This window comes from Odontomachus brunneus, unplaced genomic scaffold (genome assembly GCF_010583005.1).
Source record: "Odontomachus brunneus isolate Ranch 3 - 2012 unplaced genomic scaffold, Obru_v1 Obru_scaffold_037, whole genome shotgun sequence".
Lineage (NCBI taxonomy): Eukaryota > Metazoa > Arthropoda > Insecta > Hymenoptera > Formicidae > Odontomachus > Odontomachus brunneus.
The window spans coordinates 2,053,737-2,072,435 of NW_022639487.1; the positions used below are offsets into that span (position 1 = coordinate 2,053,737).

Consider the following 18,699-nt stretch of genomic DNA (forward strand, 5'->3'; position numbering starts at 1 on the left):
ATTAAAAATAAAATTGAACCGCAGCGACTTCGCCTCGAGCGATAACTAGGAATGTTTACCGGTACATCGTCTCATTCATGTCATACCGACATCCGTTTCTCGTGATAAGATTACTCCACTTATTGTTCAGATACAACACTGATGGACAACGGGGAATGACCGACTCCATGATAATAAAGTACAATAATTTCTGTAAGATTTGGTATATAATTGTGTATTCAACTGTGACATATCACAGCTGAGTACACAATAAATATCACTTTTAGCTCCTCGCTCACGATGATAAGTACTTATTCTGCTCGACAGTGTTATTTCCTTGCAATAACTATCGGACTAGTCTGCCAACAGCTATCGTATATTCTCTGTATACAATTCCATCGCCTCATTTATCCTTGAGCGTCGAGATAATCAAAATAAGAATATGTTACCGTATGTCGTGTGTATGAACATCGCTTCGCGATCCCGCTCTTAATCGGTCAAAAGCGCAAACGCAGCATGGAGCGAGATTGTAAACCGCGAAATCGAATTAGCGAATATCGAGCGCTACGAACTCCCAGCGAATGCGTGCCTCGGAAAGAACTAAAAACGAAGAACAAAGAAGAGAAACGAAGAGGAAGAGAGAGAAGGAGATAGATAGAAGGGAAGAGAGGGAGAAAAATTAAAGCAAACACGATCTGGATGACATATTTTACGGGATCGTTCGCAATAGAAGTCGTAAAGTCGTAAGAGAAGTGACCAATCACGGTCGATTATTCTTCAACCGCAGGGAGAATAATCGACTGTGATTGATAGATTTTCTTACAATCTTACAACCTATGACTTTACAACTTCTACTGTAGACGATACAACTCGATGCCGTTGGCCGCACGTTAGTGTGACTGGCCGCTTCTCTCACTCTCGTGGCCTGAGCTGGGTTCTATCGCCGTTTTACAACTTTATTCAGTTCCGTGCGGTGGACACACACACACGGTTAAACGGATTTCGACAATTCATTTACCGTTTGATCTACCTGCGCATTTCAATTATATGTTTACTCTTTGTCGGCGGTGCTAGCCTTCCTATTGAACCGCGCGCGCGCACTTGTTCGCGGTAGCCGTATCGATGAGGGGGAGAGAGAATGTGAGAGAGAGAGAGAGAGAGAGAGAGAGAGCACAGGCGAAGTCGTGGGAACGGATGCGGTACGGTACAATTGAATTAATCTCGATCGAACAACGCGACCTCCGAAATGAAACGGGAAATCACGTTATCGCAGGTGGCGGCGTGCGAGCACGCGCCGCGAAACAAGCGGCTCTCATTAGTTGTTATTGTTCGATCGTGATTAGCAACAAAACGCCGCCGCTGAATATAGGCGCATTATGAAATTATATGCGTCTAGATGATTATAGTTATTCAAATGCTGATATTTTCTGAGTTATTCAATAGCTATTAGATGATTACAGTTATTCAAATGCTAATCGGTAAAGGAAGTGCGAGGAGAGGTCGGCTGCTGCGTGTGTGAACAATTTGTAATAATTGAAGAATATATTATATGTTATATTTCGCGTGTGTGCGTGTTCCTCTTGCGGCGTTTTGGCGGTTGCTCTAGGCGCGCACAAATCGAAAGTTCATGTGACTTCGGTCTATATTAATAGTCATAACTTGAAACTTAGATGAGATACTCAAATTTTTACTTAGAGTCGGGTTCTTCAGTTGAATTATGATAAGTGTGACGTTTATATTTCCAGTCGCGATTCAACTAAAAAATTCATCTAACTCTAAATTGAAATTTAAGTATCTCACTTGACGCGTTTAATAATAATACGGGCTTTCAGGATTTATACGTTTTTTATAACCACACATATACAATTACAATTCTTTTCTATATTATTCTTTACTGTCGAATATCGATAGAACTCTTCCAAATCTACTAATGATATTCCTTTTGGTCTAAGATAAGATAAGAGAAAGCAATTTCTTCGAGTTGCAGTGTGACAGAAATTTTTCGGAGACGACTCTGTCGTCCTGTAAAATATCGACAGGTGTAATTGAATCCAACAGACTTTTTATATCGCACGGTCCATGTTGAGGTGGAGGGCCAGGTTGCACTTTCTTTCGAGATTCATCCGTTCGGAGATTTGAATGAGGTTTGCCTGCTCAAGACGAAGAGCCTGTCTTAATTCCCGCAGCTTCCACCCCGCTTCAATCTGTTTCTCGGCTATTTGCTTCTGCAAGGCGGCGATCCGCCGGTTTAAAGCGTCGTAATCCGCCTTCAGCGGATCGCCGTGGTCCCAATTAATTGCTGGTCGATCATGGGCCGCAGGAGCATTGTCCTCTTGCACCATGCTCGAAGTCAACAGACAAATCTTGTCGTGCAGCTCGGCCAGTTGTGTGAGCGTCAGAGACTGCGGGTGAAGAAGTGCGAATATATACTTTGTGTTACATACCTGTGCACGAATCGTCAGCACGGTGAAAATCGCCACGAGGACGTGCACTCGCATCTGGCCGTGTCCTCTCGGCGAAATCGAGTCGCGAGATTCGATGGATGCAAGGAAAGGAAGCGGTGTTTCGTGCGGAACGAGCTCTCATCGACGCGCCTACCTTCAGCCAAGATTCAGGGTCAAAAGCTCCAAGCTCATCGCCATTATCCGCACCCTTAGCGACCTCAGCGACTTCTACGCCAAGCTCCTACAAACAATTCATTTCCAGAGAGTTCGAAATTTTCCGCGTTATTTCTCTTGATAAATTGTCAAACAAAGTGTGCCGATATATCGGACCGAACGCTAAAGCTCGCAACGTTGCGCTCTCACCGATAATTGTCTCGCGTAATTCTCATTGTCCGTCCTGCACTTGTCGAGCAGCTCCAGCAGCTTGTCGACGCAACGCAACTCCATTCCCGCCGAGTAGATACACTCGGACAGTCTACGTGATTCTTTTAATAACTCTACGATGGACGGCGCTATCCACCGGTCGATTTCGCCGAACTCATCGTCCAACGTGGTCGTCATTGAGGGTTTCGTTGATGTTCTACCGTCCACGAAGCGTATGTAATCGCGTAAACGTTGCACGGCTGTTTCACGAACAAATACGACTTGGAAATAAGACATGAGCTACACGGCGGTCCTCGTAAAGTATCACGGACTATACTTTCTCAGACACGCTGTAAACAATAGTGACGAAATAAATAGAGACTAGAATAATGGTGACTTTGTTTACACGGCAACGATAGAAATGGATTAGTTTTCCTTGGTATTTCTCGAAGTAAATAGCGACGAGAAAGAAAATAACTTTCTTTTTGTGCTCGATAACAATAGAAATAATTTTCTTTGGTGTTGCTCGTAAGTATTTCATTGGCATCGTGCTACAATCAATCTTTTCGGCGCTATTTTCGGCCGATAAGATTCAATATTTATACAATATTTATATTTATGTTCCGTCTTTCATTATGTCCCAAAAATAAATTTAATAATTTAATTTTATATTCGTTGCTCACGGACGATCGATAAGTTATCCGAGTGTTTAACTCATTAAAACATTAGCGACTAATTAGAAGTCATGAATAAGCATATTCCGCGCAGCGCGATAAAAAAAAGCTGCCGAGGTGTGGCGAAACAGACTGGTGGAGATTTTCCGCTAGTTTTACCGTCATATTGCTTTTCAATCTGTTTCCTTAGTAATTTATTCGCCTTAATGAACTCGCCGCATTCATCTGCTTCAGGCGCGCCGTTCACTGAAATATACAAGGATGTCCCTTTTTCAAACTTTTGAGTGCACGAAACGAGTTCAATGGCAGCAGAAGAGAAAGTCGCATATGAATAAAACGCATTACATGACTTAAAACGATTAAAGGATCCTGACAGGAATAAAAATTAAGTAAAATTTGGAAAGAGAGAGAAAGAATTGTAAAAAGTTGCAAATTAATAGGAGTATGAATTTTTTGGGTTAGCTGTCAGTTCGAGGAGGCTTTCCGCAAATTTCAAAACTATTTTTTATTTATTTATTTTACAAGCTCAAATTTTTCAGTGAGAAAATTAAATTTTTTTCATATATTTTATACTCTTATTTTATGAAATATTGTTTTTTTAAATCCATTTCTCGTAAATCGATAACTATAACTATAATGAATGAAAAATGTATTGGTACCGATTTCAAATTATTCCTGTTAAAGTCAGGATAATTACTGTTGAAGTATGATTTTTTTTGCAGAACAGAATTTAAACGAACACAGTGATGTTAAAATCTAATTTTTTTTTATAACAAAATATTGTTGATAGACGTAAAAAAAACATATTCCTGTTAATTTACAATTTTTTATAACTTCCCAAATTTTACTTTATTTTTATTCCTATCAGGATCCTGTAATCCCTTAAATCGCGTCCTGAACAGCTGCGCGACAGAAATAACGAATGTGTCTCATAAGCATTCCGTACAAATCGAAGAAAAGCTGTAAAAAGCTTACAAGGGGACGGTTTGCTTTCAGTCTGCAGTTTGTCAAGTTGTTCATTCAGAGCTCGATTCTCCTCTCGGCAGCGTTCCAATTCGGAACGCAGTTCCGCGTTTTCGATTTTCAGGACGTTATTTTCAAATCGCTCCTGGCGAAACGCCGCTTTTATTAATCTGTCCGGTTCGTCTCTCGGCTCGTCCAATTCGACTCTATATTCATCCCTTAATCTGTCACGTTCCTCACTCAACTTATCGTTCTCCGATTTCAATTGTACGATCTCGTCCTCCCGTAGATCATTCTCGGCCATGACTCTCTCCAAATCTGCCCGTAACTCCAACGCTAGGCTCTCCGAGGCGGCCAACTCGGCCTTTAGCCGCTCGTTGTCCGCTCGACATGCAGCGAAATCGTCTCGCGAATTAGCCAGAGCCTCCTTCAAGGCGTCCAGTTCTATCAGAACGGCGTCCCTCGCCGTTCTCTCCGCCTCTAGAGCCTCGATCGTGCCGACGAGTTGCGCCGGTACGTCGTCGGTATCTCTCGCAACCTTGGCAGCTCGAGCTCTCAAGTCGCTTCTCTCTTTCTCGAGCTGCTCCCTCTCGTCCGACAGACCGCCAAGCTGTTCCTCCAGGGACCTGATCTTCGTTGCCGCATCCCCGCGCATCCTCTTCAACTCGTCGATCTCTCCCTGCAGCATGCTGTTCTGATTCCTGGACTTATCGAGGTCATTCTCCACCACGGCTAAATCGGATCTGATGGTATCGAGTTCCGTCGTCATTTTGCTGTGCTCGATTCTCAAGACGGCCCCTTCGCTGTCTAGTGCGGCGAAGCGCTCATTCGCGTCGTTCAGTTCCCTCTTCCAAGTTTCGTTTTCCGCCCGCGTATTATCCAGTTCCGCCTTTAGCGCCTTTAATTCTCCGCTTAGAACGCCCGCCTGCCTCTCGGCAGCCTCCCTCGCGGCTTTGCTCGACGCAACTTCTTTACCTAACCCACTCACTTCCGCTCGTAAACCGTGTAACTCACTGAGAAGCGCTTCCTTCTCATCCAGCAAGGCGGCCGCCTGATCTTGCAACCTGCTCGCCGTGTTCTGCGCGTCGATCGATGCTACCCTTAAATCCTCCGCTTCCTTGTTCAGCTTGTCATACGCTAGTTTAAGCGCATCAAAATTTTCCTGCAGCTTTACCGAATCCACCCTCAATTTGTCGTTCTCGAATCGGCAAGCGGATAATTCCGACCGTATTGTCTCCGATAATGCCTGCGCAGCAGTCAAATTGGACTTGAGACTTTCGATTTCAACTTTCTGCCCGTCGCCCTGGCCTCTCAGCTGCTCCAACTCTTTCTCGAATCCGCGCCGGTCCTCCTTCAAACTCACATTCTCCAATTCTAGTCTGTCAATTTTGGACGACAGTTTGCCTGAATCGTCTTTCAATTTGTCATTCTCTTGGGTTAACATGTTTATTTTCGACTGCAGCGCGTCATTCTCCGCTCTCAAAATCGATATCTCCCTCCTCAGCTCCTCCAGCTCCTTCTTCAATGTTAACATTTCACGCGATGAACTTTCCTCTTTGCTTCTCATTCTATCGTTCTCCGCTCTTAATTTGACCAATTCACTCTTTAATGCCTCGACTTCCTCTCTCGATTTAACGATCTCGTCGCTGATCTTTTCTAATTTTAACGCCGTCTCTTCTTTCGCGGACTTTTCGACGAACGAAGCCTGCTTCAGTCCTTCCGCCTGATTTTTGAGCTCCGCGAGTTCTTCCTCCAGCTTAATCTTCTCATTTCTAAGATTAGCCATCTCCTTCTCTAACGCTTGTCGCTCGACCTATGCGAATTTCAAGGCGATTATTATCAGAGACTGAAAAGATTACAACTGTGCAACTAATTATCTCTACCTGACAGCTGCTTAAATCTTCTTTTGTCTTTTTATTCTCGGCGTGTGACTTATTTACTTCCACTTGGAGCTTCTGATTTTCCAACTTCCAATATTCGATACTCTCCTCCAGTTTGGACACTTGCGATCGCAAGTCAGAAATAGTTCGACCTAAGTCGTCGATCTCGCTCCTCATCTCAACATTCGTAGCTCTCAAGCTCGACGATTGCTCGCTCTGCATCGACAATTCATTCTTGAGAGCGTCCTTCTCTTCCCTCAGGTCATGATTCTGCGTTCTCAGCTCATCGATCTTCGAGATCAAATTTTTCATCTCGCTCTTCAGCGCCGCTAATTCCTCCTGAATGTTTCGTTTGGCGGTAGTTTCCGCGCTTAGATCCAGTTTCAGTTTGTCAATCTCGTTCTGCAACTCGCCTCTATCAATCTCCAAATTAGTCATCTGAGGCTCAAGGAACTTAACCCGATTCTCGGCGTCGCCGAGTTGTATTCTCAATCTGCTCACTTCGTCGACTGATAAGTCTATCTGTTTCTTCAATTTGTTCATCTGTTCTTTTAACCTATCATTCTCGTCTCTACGACTATCCGTCTCCGTCTTGATGGCCTCGTTTTCTATTTCTATTCGGTGAATATCCGCTCTCAGCTTTTCCTTAGTAACTACCGCCTCCCCAAGTTCATTATTTAACCTGGCTATTTCTTTCCGCGAATTTGCAACTTCGTTATTTGCTCTCGTCAGGTCCTCCCTCATATTATTTATTTCTCCTTTCAGAGCAGCTATTTCGGACGATAATTTCGTTACTTCTTCGTGCCCATCAGCCGCCTCTTGCAGCAATTTGCTGTTCTCCGATTTCAACTTCGCCATTTCGCTTTGAAGAGCACCAAAGTCCGTGGATAACTTGCTATTATTTACATTAGCCCTCTCCAATTCTTCCGTAAGAACTCTATTCTCGGCTTTAAACTTTTCCAATTGTATCTTCGCGTCATCTAACGCTACATTTGTTCTAGACAAATCGTCTTTAAGAGCACTCGCAGCGGCGGCACCTTCGTCCCTCAACCTTTCCGTCTCACCTAGCAGTCTATCAAGATCATTCTTTAATGCCGCCACTTCGCGCTCTAACTGACTCGTCTCCTCGGCTCGCTTCTCCAATTCCTCCTTTAAGTAACCGTTTTCAGATAATAAATCATCTTCCTTTGCCTTAATATCATTATACTCGTTCTTCGCAGACTTCAATTCCTTAATTATGTTATCAAGATTGTTTTTCAAGGCAACGTTTTCTTCCTTAAGTTCGTTACTTTCCGTTTTAGCATTTTCCAATGCCTTCCTCAAGAATTCATTCTCAGCCTCGAGACTATGCAAATCGTCTCTCGTGCCCCCCAGCTCTTTTTGCGCCACTTGAAATTTTTCTTCCAAGAGACGTAGTTCAACGTTCAACTTATCGATCTGGTTCTTCAGCTCGTTATTTCCCTCCTCCGCTCTCTTCAGTTCTTCGCGTGTTTTTCGGGCTGCCTCGTCTAATGATGCATTCTTAGCATTTAGCTGGTCGCGCTCGAGCTCCGTTGTTTCGAGGCGCTCCTTCAAAGATACGCTTTCGCGCCACAAGTAATCCACCTCTTCTCGCAAAGCGTCGTTCTCGCTCTTGCTGCGGTTTAATTCAGCCAGCTCGTCGATCATTCTCAGCTTGTCTTCCTGCAATCTGTCAAACTTTGCAGATAAGGCGGCGTAGTCCAAAGCTGCGCGTTCATTCTTCAATTTTAATCCCTTGTTGCGTTCCTCCGAGCTCTTCAGATCCGACTGGAAGTCTTCGATCGTGTCTTTTAATTCGTCGTTCTCAAGCTGCATCTCGTCCATCGCATCTCGAAGATTCGCATTATCACTTCGCAGTTGGTCCAATTCCGCCCTGCAACTCTCGAGATCATTCCGCACGTCGTCCAAGTCGCCTCTAAGTTTCTCGATCGTCGTGTTCGCAATGTTCAGTTCTTCCAAGTATCTCGCCTTTTCGCCGCTCAGGGTGTCTATTTCGGCCACTCGAGTCTGCAGACTGTCTTTCGTGTCTGTGAGTTCAACTGTAAGCGCTACCGAATTCTCCTTCAACTCTTGTATCCTGCTCAATAATTCGTCGTAATCGGCGCACTGCTTTCGCAGCTCGGCTATTCGGTCTCCGCTCTCGGCGAGCTGCTGCTCCGATCGTTCCGCGCGCACCTTTAGCTGTTCCACTTCGTTCTTGAGGATCGTTTCCTGCGCGACGAACGCTCCGACTTTAGCCTGCGCGACTGCCAATTTCTCGGCGCATTCGTGCTCGGCTCTCTCTTTTTGTTCCATCAAGGCGACGATCTGATCATTCCTCTCGGACACCACGTCCCGTATCTTTTCCAGTTCGTCGAGAAGCGTCATTCTCTCCGGATCCGGCTCTGTAACCTGCGGACAAACATGCACCTGTCGCGAATGCATCGTCAAGTCAGGCGAACGCAAACGTCCTGCCACGTGTTCGTCTCGCCTCTCAACGAAACGAAGAGTCCACGTCTCGGCATAAGACGCGTGCGTGATGTTTCACTTGTCGTGCGCCTTGGCGACTGCAAACAACTAGACGCAGAAGAAGAAGACAGAGAAGCAAAGCGTGATGCCTGATCTTCAGGAGTCTCATAGCTGACGACCGTTCGATCCGGGTCCAATTCCAATACCGGGGCGGAACGTTTCCATTCCTCCAGTTCGTTCTGCAGAACCTCCGCTTGGGCCGTTTTCTCGTTCAATTGCGCAGTTAATTCAGCCACGAGCGTCTCGCAGTGCTGGAGTCGATTCAGCAACGCCGACCTGTCGTCGAGCTCTTCCTCAACCGGCACCGGCACGACGGCGGCGACCTTGAACGAATGACGAATTCGCGTTAGCACGGTGCTAGCTCGCGAGAGAGCAGACGAGACAGTTCATTACCCGTGGTTCCTCGAGGCTCTTTGACACCGGCACCTGTTGATCGGTCTTCTGACCATCTTTCATTAATTCGCGAAGCTTCGCTCTCAAACGATTTAATGCCGCGCAGGAAGTATCCTCTTCGGCTTCCGCCAATTTCAGCCTCAGACACGATATCTCGGCTCGCATTCTGTCGCGAGGTCAACAGTTTGCGTGTAATTACATCGACGTGGTGCGACTTAATGAAGATAAATGGTCGCCGTAGAAATATCGAGAGCGAGAGCGAACTGTGATTGATGTCTCTTCGAAGGTGTATAACTTGGCGAGACGTATCAAACGGAAAACCCTCAGTCATCGCGCCAATTTCTTTTCTCGTGATTAATTCGATATTAATTTCATTTCCCTTTCTGCGCTTGCTGCTTGCGAATATATTCCCCCTTCTAATGAAGCTGATACAAAGATACGTATCGCGGTGTCCCGATACGAAACTGCACGATCAATCGACATTGTGTATATTTTACCGTTTTTTCTCGTCGGTAAAACGTTCTCTCAACGCCGCTATTCTCTCCCTCGCGTATTTAACTTCCCCGCATGGATCGTCGCAGCAATCTCGTTCAGCGAGGGTCTCCTCGAGGTCATGAACTTTTTCTGTCAGTTCCTCATTTGCATTCTGCAGCCTTTCGTTTTCCTCGCGGTAATGCACGTGCAAGGGATCAGGCGCCAATATCTCGTTAGGCTTCACACCTGCATAAACATTATTTGACTGCCCGAAACGTTCCGTCCCTAAAAGTATTGTAAGTTGAGTTTCCTCTCATATGTGCAACTGAAAGGAGAGCACACGTCTCTGTTTCAATTCACCGCGTATGCCAGAGTAATTGATAGGTAGAAGATATTTAAGAAATAACAGAGGAGAGAGAGATATTTAATAACTACTAACAACATACTTTACTTCCACTAATATAAAATATTCTTCAACTAAGAAAATATACTTCCTGAAAATATATCAGCGCTTTTCACGGAAGCAATTATTTATTCTACTTAATTAAAAGAATTCTACTTAAGAATTCTACTTAATTAAAAGAATTTAAATTTAAGTAGATATGTTATTAGTGTACCTACTGAATAAATTTTTCCAGATTTTTTAGATATTCTTTTCTCAGTGTTGCCACATTAAAGATGAAGGATATTGTAATTTTTATAATAATTACAATAGACTCGTTAAAAAAATATATTTATATGTTAAAAGACATGTGTATTGAAATATGAATATGTAAAGAAATATCATATATATTAAAGAAATGTCTCTATTTATCGATAGATGTCTACATGTCTCGAATAGTTCATTAAGCAACGATTAAGCAACGATACTTATCCGAATTATCTTCACCTTATTTTCTTACACACAGAATCACTCTACAAGCAGAATAGGACGCACGCAAAAAAAGAAGAGAAAAGGAAAAGCAGCACAACACAGAAGTGCCATTCGCGTAGCTCGAGCCAGTAAGGCGAGAACCAGGATAAAGAGCAAGTAGTAAAGAGCGGGAAGATTCGACTATGGAGTGGAGCATTGATACCGAACGATTGTAGGGCTTGTTTCAGAGACCTATTTTCGCTCTCGAGCTGCAGTCGTTCCATGCGCCACTTCTTCATCTGGCACTTCATTACCGTCAGCTTTCGCAGGGCGAATGGCAGATCGTACATCAGCCATTCTTTCGGATTGTCGCTGAAGGGATTGTAATGACAGCAACAGCACGGCTCGCACGGCGGCTCGGCCGGCTTCGTCGGCGCGGGTGCGTGGCATCCGCACGGACAAAACGACGGCGCGCATCGATCTTCCATGACCCGCTGCAATTTCGAGGAGCCGCTCGCAATCTCGTCACCGTTCTTCCTCGCACGGCGCGAATTTATTCCCGGGGCGTCCTCCTCCTCGTGCGCACACGAGGATCGACCTCACACAGAGACGCGTCGCATGGAAAATTTAGAGGTTACTCGGCTTAGTCGGCGGCACACTGTCCCCCGTCTCTCTCAACATTACCAGATCGGATGACGGATTACGAATTCAGGTTGTGACTTGTATAAATAACGTCGCCACACCAAAATATCCGCGACGCGAAAGGTCAAGGAGTTGAGCGGAAGCTCGCGAGACGTTAGTCTTCGCGGCCTTCGAAATTTACTCCAATAATGGGCGATTGTGTAGTAGCAGAAGGGATCGATAGCTCGAATTATTAATCGCTGTCGAGCCAACAGCAGTTTATTCTCAGGGAAAGCATAATGCTTTCGATGCGCCCGAGACACGCTGCGTTAAATAATAGAACGAATTTTTACGTACGCGTCGCCACCATCACATTCAAGCTTATATCGATAATTGCGATTATATTTGGAAAATCCCGCGTCCCGAAACTATCATCAGCGACGGCGACGGTGGCGGCGGCGGCGGCTTATGGCAGCTTCGGAGATGGAGACATTAGGACACGCGCATTATTCACCAACTTTCCCCTCACAAAGTTCGCGCGCCGGGAAACCGGAAGTGCCGGTTACGTACGACCCACATAATTAAGCGGTCGCTATAATTGAATCGCGCGCAGTATGCTCTCGGCGAGTCCTCGTTAGAACAGTCTTATTAGGTGTTCCGATATTGAGGGGCCGTGGCGCAGCGATACTGAACGCTTCTTAAGTTTCGAGAGTTTCGAGAGCACTTGGACCACGGTTCGGTTCCGCTGGAGAACTTATCGAGGGGCGGGAGGCACGGAGGGAGGGAGAGAGAGAGAGAGAGGAGGGCCCGTCATCAATTAAATCTGCGCGGTAATTGCAAAGGAGGGAGGAAAACACGGTGGCGCGCGGGTCCACGAACTTCGCCAGAACTTTGCACCCCTTTTTGCTTCGGCGCATGGGGCGTCCGCCGCACATTGCTCCGCGCAAAATCAGCGTTTCATCGTAATCGAATCGCCATGACGGAACAAGCGCGCCGAGCTTTCGTACATAATACGCAATAACAAGTAAATGCAGACTCGTGGCACACGTACATACGAGTAGACACGTTGAAAAGTTCAGGGCAAGAGTGTCACACCTGAAGGTGTCTCTTTGTGCACCGTTGACCCCGTGCGCTTCGCGCGTGCGCGAAAATCGATTGTTCTCGCGTCCAGACGCACTCTCGCTTCTCCGTGATGTTTCGACGTAGCGTGCGCGCAAAAATTCTCAAGTAACCGTAACCGGCGGAGTACTCGCAGAAGAGATGCGACATTTCGTCGAGCCCCACCACGTTGTTGTATTATGACACGTACGTTTTAGTGAAAACCGCTCATGAATATTTACGTGTAATATCCGTTGACATCGATATTTATGATTACACATGAGCGCGCATAGATACACACACACACATACACGTATGCATGCACGTACACGCTCAACGGGATATTCGTGAAAATTAATTAATAATGACGTAAATGAAACTTTATATGGAAACACTCTTTACCAGACCTCATGTGGATAATTTAATAAATATATTAAAAGTCGTCCTTGCACGCGCTGAAAATAAATTTTTCATGTTTATCAGATATCCATGTTTGGCGTAATTTGATTATCACATACGGGAAAAAGAAGTTTTGTTGGACTAACCAAATATCTGATGAAATATGAATTATATGCCGTTAACCAGAACTTGCAACTGTTTCAGTTTGAACAGTTCTAAGTTCTGGTCAACCACAGAAATCTTGTTTGGTTAACCGGAATCTTGTTAACTTGAACATAATTCTGATAACTTCTCTCTACCGGCATTTTGATCCGTTCATATTTTATCAGACAGTTGGTTAATCCAACCAAATTTCTTTGCCGTGTGCGTTTCGTTTCGCAAATATCACGCCGAAGAGTTGCAGAATCATCGAGTGAAGAAAGCAGGAGGGAATCTCGAACGCTAATTACGAAACAAAGATAACGTATCGTGCACTTCGCTCCGTTATCTACGTGTCTGGATTGCACGTGTATTTACACTTTATCATACGTCTCTGATGCTCAAATAACGCCCGGGATATTTCTCGCAGATTTAATATCGCCCCGGGAAAATTGAAGGAGCAGCAATGAGCGACCGATACTTGGACGATTGCCTGCCAGTGATCGCGATCGACATCGCCGTCGAGGAGAAGACCAGAGTCGCCGAGATGGCCGCGACGACCTTGCACAAGCTGCACAACGTGATACGGCAGATAAAGAACTGGCGGGACGACAGCGCGAAACTCAAGAGCAATATCTGGCGGATGAAAATGGCCCTTCGTGCGGATGACAAGAATGGAAACGATAACCAGGAGATCGACCCTTTGATCATGCATCAGAGAACGGAGATTAGTCGGCTGGAGCAGGCAAACGACGCTTTGGGGAACGAAGTAGCGAGTCTGAAGAGCGCTCTGACGCGAGCCGAGGAGGATATCGTGCGTATCACCGGCCACAGGGCGGGAGATGAAAGGGCAGAGGACGGATTCTCGAGCGACAAGAAGAGAGAGCAACGTTCGAATGAGACTGTGTGCCGGAAGCAGCACCCGCAGGAAGAGGCCGTAGAGAGCCATGAAACGCGCGTAGTGCTAAGACAACTCGGCGACAGACTGGAGGAGTTCGCGAGAGGCGATCGCGTGTTCGAGGTGATGCTCGTGAACGCGATCGGCAAAGTCGTCGAAACGGTGGTCCACCTGTCGGAGGAGCTGGTGAACGTCAACGAGGACCTGCACCGGTTCAAGACGAAAAACAGAAACCTACATCGCAAGCTGGATCGACTGAAAGCCATGCTGCGATCACGATGCGGCAATAGCGCTGAATATCGGAAGAGGATCGGCGAATTGAACAAGCTCGCGGAGCAATTGGCGGGGCAGATGGATCGATTAAGTGTCATCCGCGAGAACGCCACTTGCGAGGGAAGTTCGAACGCCGCGGACGTCCTGGAAGTAGTCACACACGTTGGGCGGCTGATGAACGACTTGAAGGACAATCTGAAGAGCGAGCGCGAGGCGATGATCGCCGCCGGCGATCCGGATCGCTTGAGATACATGAAGAAGGTGGTCGACCTCAAGGTGAGTCTGAGAGTGTTGGCTGCGGAACTCAGGCGATCGAATTCGTCGTCGTTATCGTCGATGCACAAGCGATCCCTTGGGGACGAGAGGTGCACGAGAACGACTTCGTTGTTGGACGATCTCTTGAAGGAGATCGACATCGAGATCGGCAAACTGAAGATAACGTCGATGGACAAGTATTACAGGATCGGCGGAGTCAGCGGCTCGCGATACACGACGAAAGTCGCGGAACTCGAGGACGCGGTCAGGAATTCGACCACGGTGATCGCCGCGTTGCGGCGACGCGGTGGAGCCACGAATGTCGATGGGAAGGCGACACAGGAACTCGGCGACTCGATCGAGCGACTGTGCCGCGAAATGAAGGAGCTCGAGGTCTTCGACGATCGCGCGAGCTTGCGCGAGCGAATCGGCCGCCTCGAGGTCTCGATCGTGCGTTTGAGGCTGCAACTAGCGGAGAAGAACGATCGCGTGAGTGCGCTGAGCGACGAGTGTGCGAGCCTTAGATCAACGTTGGAGAACGAGCGCAACAAGCATGAAGAGATCGCGGTCAACGTACGCCGCGAAAACGAGCGCCTTCGCGAGGACACGAACAGGTGGCGGCAAGAGATAGCGGAGCTGTCGCGCGAACGCGTGCACCTGGAGCAACGCGTCGTGGAGATGCGACCGATGACGGTTGAAATTGACGCACTGCGGAAAGAACTGCAGGAGCTGCGCGATGACAAAGAGACGCTATCAGGGGAGCTCGAGAGGATGTGCAATGACTTCCGCGAGCGAGACAAAGAAATTGCGAGTATTATCGCCGGGCGGGATTTGCTGAAGGCGGACCTCGGAGCCGAGGTAAAGGAGCTGAAGATGAAACTCGGAATGGCCTCCGACGAAAATGTAAAACTCAAAAGTATAATTGGCGGACTTGGGAAGCGGTGGCGACGGCGGGAGCGCCAGCGACTGGACAAATTGAAAAGTTCGGTGAGCAAAAGCGACGACGGGCGATGGTGGCGGCGGCGGCGGGACAATGGCGAGGGTTCGCGGGAGGACCCAAAGCTCAGGGACGAATTCGAGCGCTTAAAAGCCGAATCCAATGAGTCTAAAATAAGCTCGAACGAGGCGAACGGGCGAGCCGACCGATTGAAGCGCGCGCTGGACGAGGCGCTCGGTGACAGGGCGAAGCTGCAGACTGAAGTTTCCGATTTGAAGTCTAACGAGGAGTCGTTGACGTATCGATTGAACGCCCGGACGAGCGCCGGCGAGGAGGCGGCGAGAGAGTGCGAGAGGGTGACGGAGGTGAACAAAGCGTTAGAGAGCGAAGTCAAACACCTTCGAAACGAGAAAGAACAACTCGGCACGGAGTTGTCGGAGTTAAGGGCCGAGAAAGGATTGCTGGCGAGGTCGACGGACGATGCCAATAACAAGTGCGCCGTGTTGCAGGATCAAGTTAACAAATTTCGGGAGGAACGCGAGGCCGCCATGGAAAATCTGAAGTTCGAGCTGGAGAGGGCGCGGACGGAGCTCGAAGACGCAGCTGTCAAAGTGGCGCGCCTCAAAGCGGAGAACACGAGGCTCGCCAGCGACCTGGACGCTCTGTCCGCGGCGCAGAACGCAGAGACAGACGAACGCGTGCGAGTGTTGTTGGCAGGAAAGAACGAGCTGACGACGCGTATTAACGAGCTCGGCGATGAGAATGCCAGCCTGCGAGATCGGTTGAATAAGGCGAGAACGGAGAATGAATATTTTTCCATGGAATTGAATAAATCAAGAGTCGAAAGTGACAAAGTGGCGGCGAAAAACGCCCTGCTGCAGGTCACCTGCGACATAAGGGCGAGCGAGAACGAGGCGCTGAGGAGGGAACGGGACCAAGCGAGGCGACGACTTAATGAAACCGACGGTACCTTCGACGATCGACGGAAAATCCGGCGGGCCGAGGCGCCCCGGACCGCCGCCACGTTGCGCCGTGAAAGTAACGATCGCGTGAGTCACTCGAGGAGAATCGATACGCGATATCCGCTTACGAAGGGCCACGGATTCGCGGACGCTTATAACAAGGTACGAAGGCACAAGCAGGATTGTTCGAATGCCGCGCGAACGGGCATAAAGGTCGAAATTGGCGAACAGAAGGATGACGAAACGGCATTCAAAGCAGAATCTGATACATGCGCGAGCCCTGATAACAAAGCGAAGATCAAAGACGAGCCAAAGGGCGGACTGAAGAGGTCGAGAATCGAGAATAAGGCTTTGAAATCGGAACAGGCGAATTTGGGGCCCGAGAACGTCGAGGTTGCGATGGAATTGGCGTGCGCCGCGGACGAATCCGAAAGTCCAATATTACTGGCCACGGGAGAGCTCCGCGACGGCGAGGGAATCATCGACTTCGTTTCCAAGAGACGCGATCTCGCGAATATCTGCTACACGCGACGGATAAGTAATTACGCCAATCATTCTGGCAACTTCCAGACGCTCAGGGATAAGGGGAGGCTTCAGGTGTCCGATATCGATCAGCTCCAAGTCGAGAGTAGGGCGCTGAAGATGGAAGTAGACACTCTGCGTGGCGATCTCGACTTCAGCTTAACCGACTGCGGGAGAAGCAACTTGGCGATGGCGGAGATCCGCGCTTTGAAATCGGAGTTGATGAGTCTGAGGAACGAGAGAGCGACCTTGAGGTTGCGTCTCGAGGCGTTCGAGGAAGAATCCGACGAGCTGAAGTCCGAGAGGACAGCTTTGAAGGACGAGCTCGTCGCCTCGAGGAAATCGAACTTCGATCTTAGGCTCAAAGTGAACGATCTGCGAAGCGCCGTTGAAAAACTGAAGGGGACCAACGCGAAATTAGAGGATGGTCTGCGACACGCGTTGAAGGAAACGAGCGAGCACAACGTTACGTCCCACAACAGCTCGGCAGATATTTTCCAAAGCATCGCGGAGGAGAATTCACTGGCGATCGCGGAGCGACTGAGTCGACTCGAGTACGATCCCGCTAACAATTCTAGACTGGAAACTATTAAAGGGGATTTGCAACATGTAAAGACACAAAAATAGATAGCCGAGATACGCGAGAACGCGCGAGTTGATAAGGTGTACACGCATTGCAGCTTGTCGAATTGTATTCTAATCATATCTGCCTTATTAACATTTTAAGTACTGATGTCACCACATTAGCGTCACTGTAACTGCATTTCAATGTCTCGAGAAGATAGTTTGATTACTTGCTTCTCAAAATGGCGTATTTATGTGGTGAAGAAGACTCGTGTCGACGAAATGCAAGTGTCAGGCAAAACGTGCTCCAAGTTACTGTCTTTATCATCTTGTTCTATGATTATAATAAACTTTAGTGCTTGAAGTTTTTATTATTATAAGCGCTGTAATAAGAGTTAGTTTACAATCACAATAGCAACTTATTAAACGTAAAATACAAGTGTTAAAGTTTGTATTCTTTTTTAGAAGAGCGAAACCCATAAATAAATTGCTTTATAACCTCACAATATAATAATAACACAATATAAGGAATTACTGTGATTGATTCCGCCATTTTGAGGAAGCTGCAAGTTGAACCAATGAGAAAAGTTCCGAAGAATGACTAAACTCTAGAGACACTAACTGGTAGCAATACATATATATTGTTTGCATCAGAGATGCAAACGGCCTGTTATATTTTTTTTAAATTCTTTGATTAGTATAAAATAAACATACAAATATTTTAGTGTTGGCTCCTTGCTGTTTAATTTAGTACTAACTGTTCTCATAAATTTTGTTCCTTACGGCATTTATCGCTATTTTTTTTACATACACAATAAAAATCATCTCTTGTCGGTTCTTCATAAAAAGAGCCGACCCTTGATGAAAGTTACTCGCGCAACTATCCGGCTATACGTATAATGTTAACAGAGGATCACTCTCATAAATCTTGATCGAGAAAACAATCGGAAGACTCGTGTAAAGAACAGTTTGTCGTGTTCTCGAATAGCCCGCAAATACATTCTTATTACTTTGAACACGCTTTATCCGGCCCCTTCGCTGGCCGGGAGTTTGCATAAACGGCAATTCTTCTAAAATTCATGAAGGCAACTCGTATCCTCTTAGACGAACGCCAAGAATTGTTTTAAGGGGAACCGACAAAACCTCCTGGAAGCGCGCAGCTACTTCATCTTCAGCTTTTAGGATCGACGAGCAGTTAAAGCCAAACAGGACGCTGACAACGCCGGCGTGACGACGGTAAAGACGGCCCGGTATCGCTGGAGCGCGTAATAATGCATTAATCGCGGCGCGCATGTCTGGCCATTATCGCATACTTTACGACGGCGCCACCATCGAAAACCCTTGTCTGAGATTATTTCAGCAAAAAGCCGAAGCTCGCTTCTGCGAACATAGTTGTCGGCGCTCATCTATCATTCTCTCAAGTCGCCAGAGTGCGACATGGCACGCCGTAAATGAGTGGACAGTCTTCGAGAGCGAGCCC

General features: G+C 47.1%; 3 protein-coding genes across 4 annotated transcripts; 1 reads left to right on the forward strand and 2 right to left on the reverse strand.

Moving 5' to 3' along the window:
• Positions 1-1,342: 1,342 nt before the first annotated feature.
• LOC116843978 (desmoplakin-like) lies at positions 1,343-8,886 on the reverse strand. Its single transcript, XM_032815001.1, has 6 exons — positions 6,307-8,886; positions 4,436-6,236; positions 3,620-3,706; positions 2,787-3,046; positions 2,578-2,664; positions 1,343-2,381 (listed from the first exon to the last, which is right to left on the reverse strand). Exons 1-6 carry the CDS (start codon positions 8,746-8,748, stop codon positions 2,043-2,045), a joined length of 5,016 nt encoding a protein of 1,671 aa, XP_032670892.1. The 5' UTR covers positions 8,749-8,886; the 3' UTR covers positions 1,343-2,042.
• LOC116843952 lies at positions 8,848-11,040 on the reverse strand. Its single transcript, XM_032814932.1, has 5 exons — positions 10,674-11,040; positions 9,723-9,945; positions 9,226-9,391; positions 8,922-9,155; positions 8,848-8,880 (listed from the first exon to the last, which is right to left on the reverse strand). The coding sequence occupies exons 1-5, from the start codon at positions 11,038-11,040 to the stop codon at positions 8,848-8,850; spliced, it is 1,023 nt and encodes a 340-aa protein (XP_032670823.1).
• A 106-nt stretch (positions 11,041-11,146) lies between these two features.
• Positions 11,147-18,420, forward strand: LOC116843979 (cingulin-like). Of its 2 annotated transcripts, none has more exons than XM_032815003.1 (2): positions 11,147-11,264; positions 13,239-18,420. In XM_032815003.1, the coding sequence occupies exon 2, from the start codon at positions 13,275-13,277 to the stop codon at positions 17,280-17,282; it is 4,008 nt and encodes a 1,335-aa protein (XP_032670894.1). In that variant the 5' UTR covers positions 11,147-11,264; positions 13,239-13,274; the 3' UTR covers positions 17,283-18,420. The 2 variants fall into 2 exon arrangements, with proteins under 2 accessions (XP_032670894.1, XP_032670893.1); XM_032815002.1 differs by lacking the exon at positions 11,147-11,264 and adding an exon at positions 11,304-12,478.
• The last annotated feature ends 279 nt before the right edge of the window (positions 18,421-18,699 follow it).